Raw genomic sequence first — 2930 nt, 5'->3', positions numbered from 1 at the left:
TTATAAGCGGAAACAAAAAGGCTCATTAGTCCTTGGTTGTTAAGTCCAGCCCCAAAATGTCACCTAAATTTTAGTGGAGTAGAAGCTAAGGACATGATTATGCAATGAATGACTTAGTTAGCATTTGGTTATAGAGCCAATTAGAATGGAACGACGCCGTCCGAAAAATTCAGGGAGTCAAATGGTTCAATATTTGAGCATAGTATTTCATTTTTAGATCCTATATGGAACCAATTCAAACAAGAACAGATTAGAAGCAGAGTGACTCCGTCCCACGTTACTCTGGAACCAAACGTTGTCTTAATAAACGCACTATTTTAGAGCAAAAGAAGATGATGAGATACATTTCATTGAAAATAGTGGCCTTACAGTTGACATCATGTGAATGAAATTTCCCGTCATAAGCAAAGGAACCTGACTGAAACTGAAGCCTTTCAACGACTAGATCTCCTGATTGACCCTACGGCAGTTCTTGCGGATTTCTCCATCGTGACCCGTGAGGGGATTTATGTTCCCCATTTTGGTTACTGAACTCACGTAGTGCTCAAAGAACAGCGCCTCGTCTTCGGCATAACTCTTGACTAGGCCTGCAATTTCGGGGTCTCTTCCTGTCCACAGAACCTCGTCCGAATTGAGAAGCCCTTTCCCCTCCAGTACCAGCTTATAATAGCTGTTGTCAAATCGCGAAGGGCTGACGAGATCCAGTGGCCGTATCTCGCCGTCGCCACCGGCGCGTGGGCACGCCGACGCCAACGTGTGGTAGAAACTCGTCTCTAGCGTGCTGTCCGGTCTGTTATCTCTGTGCTGGTTGTAGAGCCGTTGCTTGAAACTCACGCATCTGGCACTTCCAATGGTGTGGCTTCCTGATAGTGCCACAAGGTCCACCTTGTCCAGCCCTTGCCTTCGGAAGAACTTGATGAGACGGTGCAGTGTTGCGTTTGGTGGAGGAAGGTTCTTGTTTGCTAGCTTCATGTTTGCTGTCCTTGAGTCCCTCCTTCCTAATGGAAGCTCCCAGTACGGTCCACCACTCTGTCAGGTGAGAAGAAGCTTAATTATATCGATTAAATATAACAACTGGACCAAGACTAAAGGAAATAAAACATGTTTTTTTGTGGGAAATCCCTTACATTTTCTACTCATGTAAAACTAGCTACTGCAGGTTGTTGTCAATGCCATCACTTGAATTTAGCTAGAGAGATTTATTTCTTACCAGCACTGTCGAACCTCTGGCTGCCAGGGCGACAGTGTCAGCACAGGACACTGTCTGCGGACATGCTTCCTCGAGTGCAGCTTTGATCTCGTCTATGACCTCAAACCCCCTAATGGAATCCTTGTTGGGGATAGCGTTTTTCTCGCTCACGACTTCCTCAGCGTCATCCAAAAGAACCGACGCATCGCAGCCCTGCGATAGTGCGATTAGTTTCATCGCATGAACCACGGCCGGGACAAAAGAGACGATTGACCAAATAGAGAACATGAGACCGTGCTGCTAACCTGGACAAAGCAGTCATGGAAGAGGAGCCTGAGAAGGGAGGCAGCTACCCGTGGTTCCTTTGCGATAGCCTTCTTCAGTATGGGCGCCACAGTCTCGTCAGCTTGCGGGCATGTCAACCTGTAGTAGTCTGTAGAAAGACCTGGGATTGGAGCACTTCCGATTGGAGGGTGGTGGGCTCCCTCGTGGTGGTGACCAGGACCAGGAGGGAAGAAGGCAAGGGAGCCACAGAAGTAGAAGGAAGCAACGAAGATTGCACCGAGGACTGTGTTGATTGAAGCCATGGGTGGGTTCTTGGATGCTGCTGTTGTGGGGTGATTTCTGCTTCCTATTTATAGACGCTCATGTGTGATTCCACTATGGGTCACTCCATCCACTCCACTTCTGGAAAGCGTCAGCAGTTTGCGTCAGGTGTACCTGATTTAGAGGTTGCTTCTGTATAGTTTTTGTTACTTGTCTGTTTGCCACTACTGTCTCATGTCCTATTATTGCCATGAGTGACCAGCTGCCTAAACCCTTCACGTCGCGTCTATTATTAGTCCAACCCCCCCCCCCCCCCCCCCCCCTCCACATGAGATCATCAAGTTTCATTTTGTAAAGGCTATGTCTGCCTTCCCATCAAAAATGTGACCACGTGACTCCTGTCCAAATATTATAGAAAATATGGTCGTCTTATTTCATCCCTCCTTGTACATTCAACCAAACACATCCTAAATAAATCTTGGTAAATGTACAGCATGAAGTGGTGGCAGTAGCTTCACCCACTCTAGAGTCTAGATGCGTCCTTGTACGTATATATGATTCAGTAGTAGGATGGACATAGTGGCGCAGGAAGTACGAACTAACACGGGTACATCTAGATTGAATTGTATTATTGTACCACAGTGGCACAGTGCATTGAGCTCCCCACCTGCTGTTAGTAGTTAGACTAGCAGTTAGTAGAGCGGTGGTTAGACTAGCAGTTAGTAGAGCGGCCTTCTGCCGGACGGAATTTTCTCGCTTAGGGATTCAAGAGGTTAAAATCTCTTCCTTATTCAAATTTGAATAAAGAGGAGATTTTAACCCATTCAATCGCCTCCGATTCTTAAACTCCTAAACTAGTTCTTACAGTCGAACATAATTCCTTCTTTTGTTTATTTAGTAGTTGAAACGTGAGACTGATAGTGTCTACCTGTCATTGCAGTACTGCACTTGCAACTGCAGCAGAGTTGCAGTTGCAAGTAATTCGAAATTATGGTACGTACATGGCAGGCAGCATTGACGACAATCCCAGCAAGCAGCTAGTAGTACCGACATCTCGCAAGTCGATCGCAATCAGCTAGCCCGTGGGCCGTGCGTGGCCTTGGGCCGGCGTTGTCGGCATGCTGGCCTTCCGCGTAGCCTTGACTTCATGAAAGAAAAAGGTATCAAACGTTGAACTTGAACAGGGTCTCAATTG

At 46.8% G+C, this 2930-nt stretch overlaps 1 protein-coding gene across 1 annotated transcript; it reads right to left on the bottom strand.

The window, feature by feature from the left end:
* Positions 1-250: 250 nt before the first annotated feature.
* On the bottom strand, positions 251-1883 carry LOC103636702 (peroxidase 9). The gene is made up of 3 exons (XM_020542838.2): positions 1495-1883; positions 1211-1402; positions 251-1029 (listed from the first exon to the last, which is right to left on the bottom strand). The coding sequence occupies exons 1-3, from the start codon at positions 1774-1776 to the stop codon at positions 442-444; spliced, it is 1062 nt and encodes a 353-aa protein (XP_020398427.1). The 5' UTR covers positions 1777-1883; the 3' UTR covers positions 251-441.
* Positions 1884-2930: the final 1047 nt, after the last annotated feature.

The sequence above is a fragment of the Zea mays genome, chromosome 8, assembly GCF_902167145.1.
Source record: "Zea mays cultivar B73 chromosome 8, Zm-B73-REFERENCE-NAM-5.0, whole genome shotgun sequence".
Classification (NCBI taxonomy): domain Eukaryota; kingdom Viridiplantae; phylum Streptophyta; class Magnoliopsida; order Poales; family Poaceae; genus Zea; species Zea mays.
Note: the sequence above shows the minus strand (reverse complement) of the source record. Positions and strands in the feature narration are given on the sequence as shown.

What these genes read in the sequence shown, in the direction of transcription:
- LOC103636702 (XM_020542838.2), bottom strand. Translation starts at nt 1,776, where the DNA reads ATGGCTTCAATCAACACAGTCCTCGGTGCAATCTTCGTTGCTTCCTTC. An exon ending in TCCATGACTGCTTTGTCCAG is followed by an intron (nt 1,403 to 1,494) that starts GTTAGCAGCACG and finishes GCACTATCGCAG; the next exon opens with GGCTGCGATGCGTCGGTTCT. An exon ending in CCAGAGGTTCGACAGTGCTG is followed by an intron (nt 1,030 to 1,210) that starts GTAAGAAATAAA and finishes CTCACCTGACAG; the next exon opens with AGTGGTGGACCGTACTGGGA.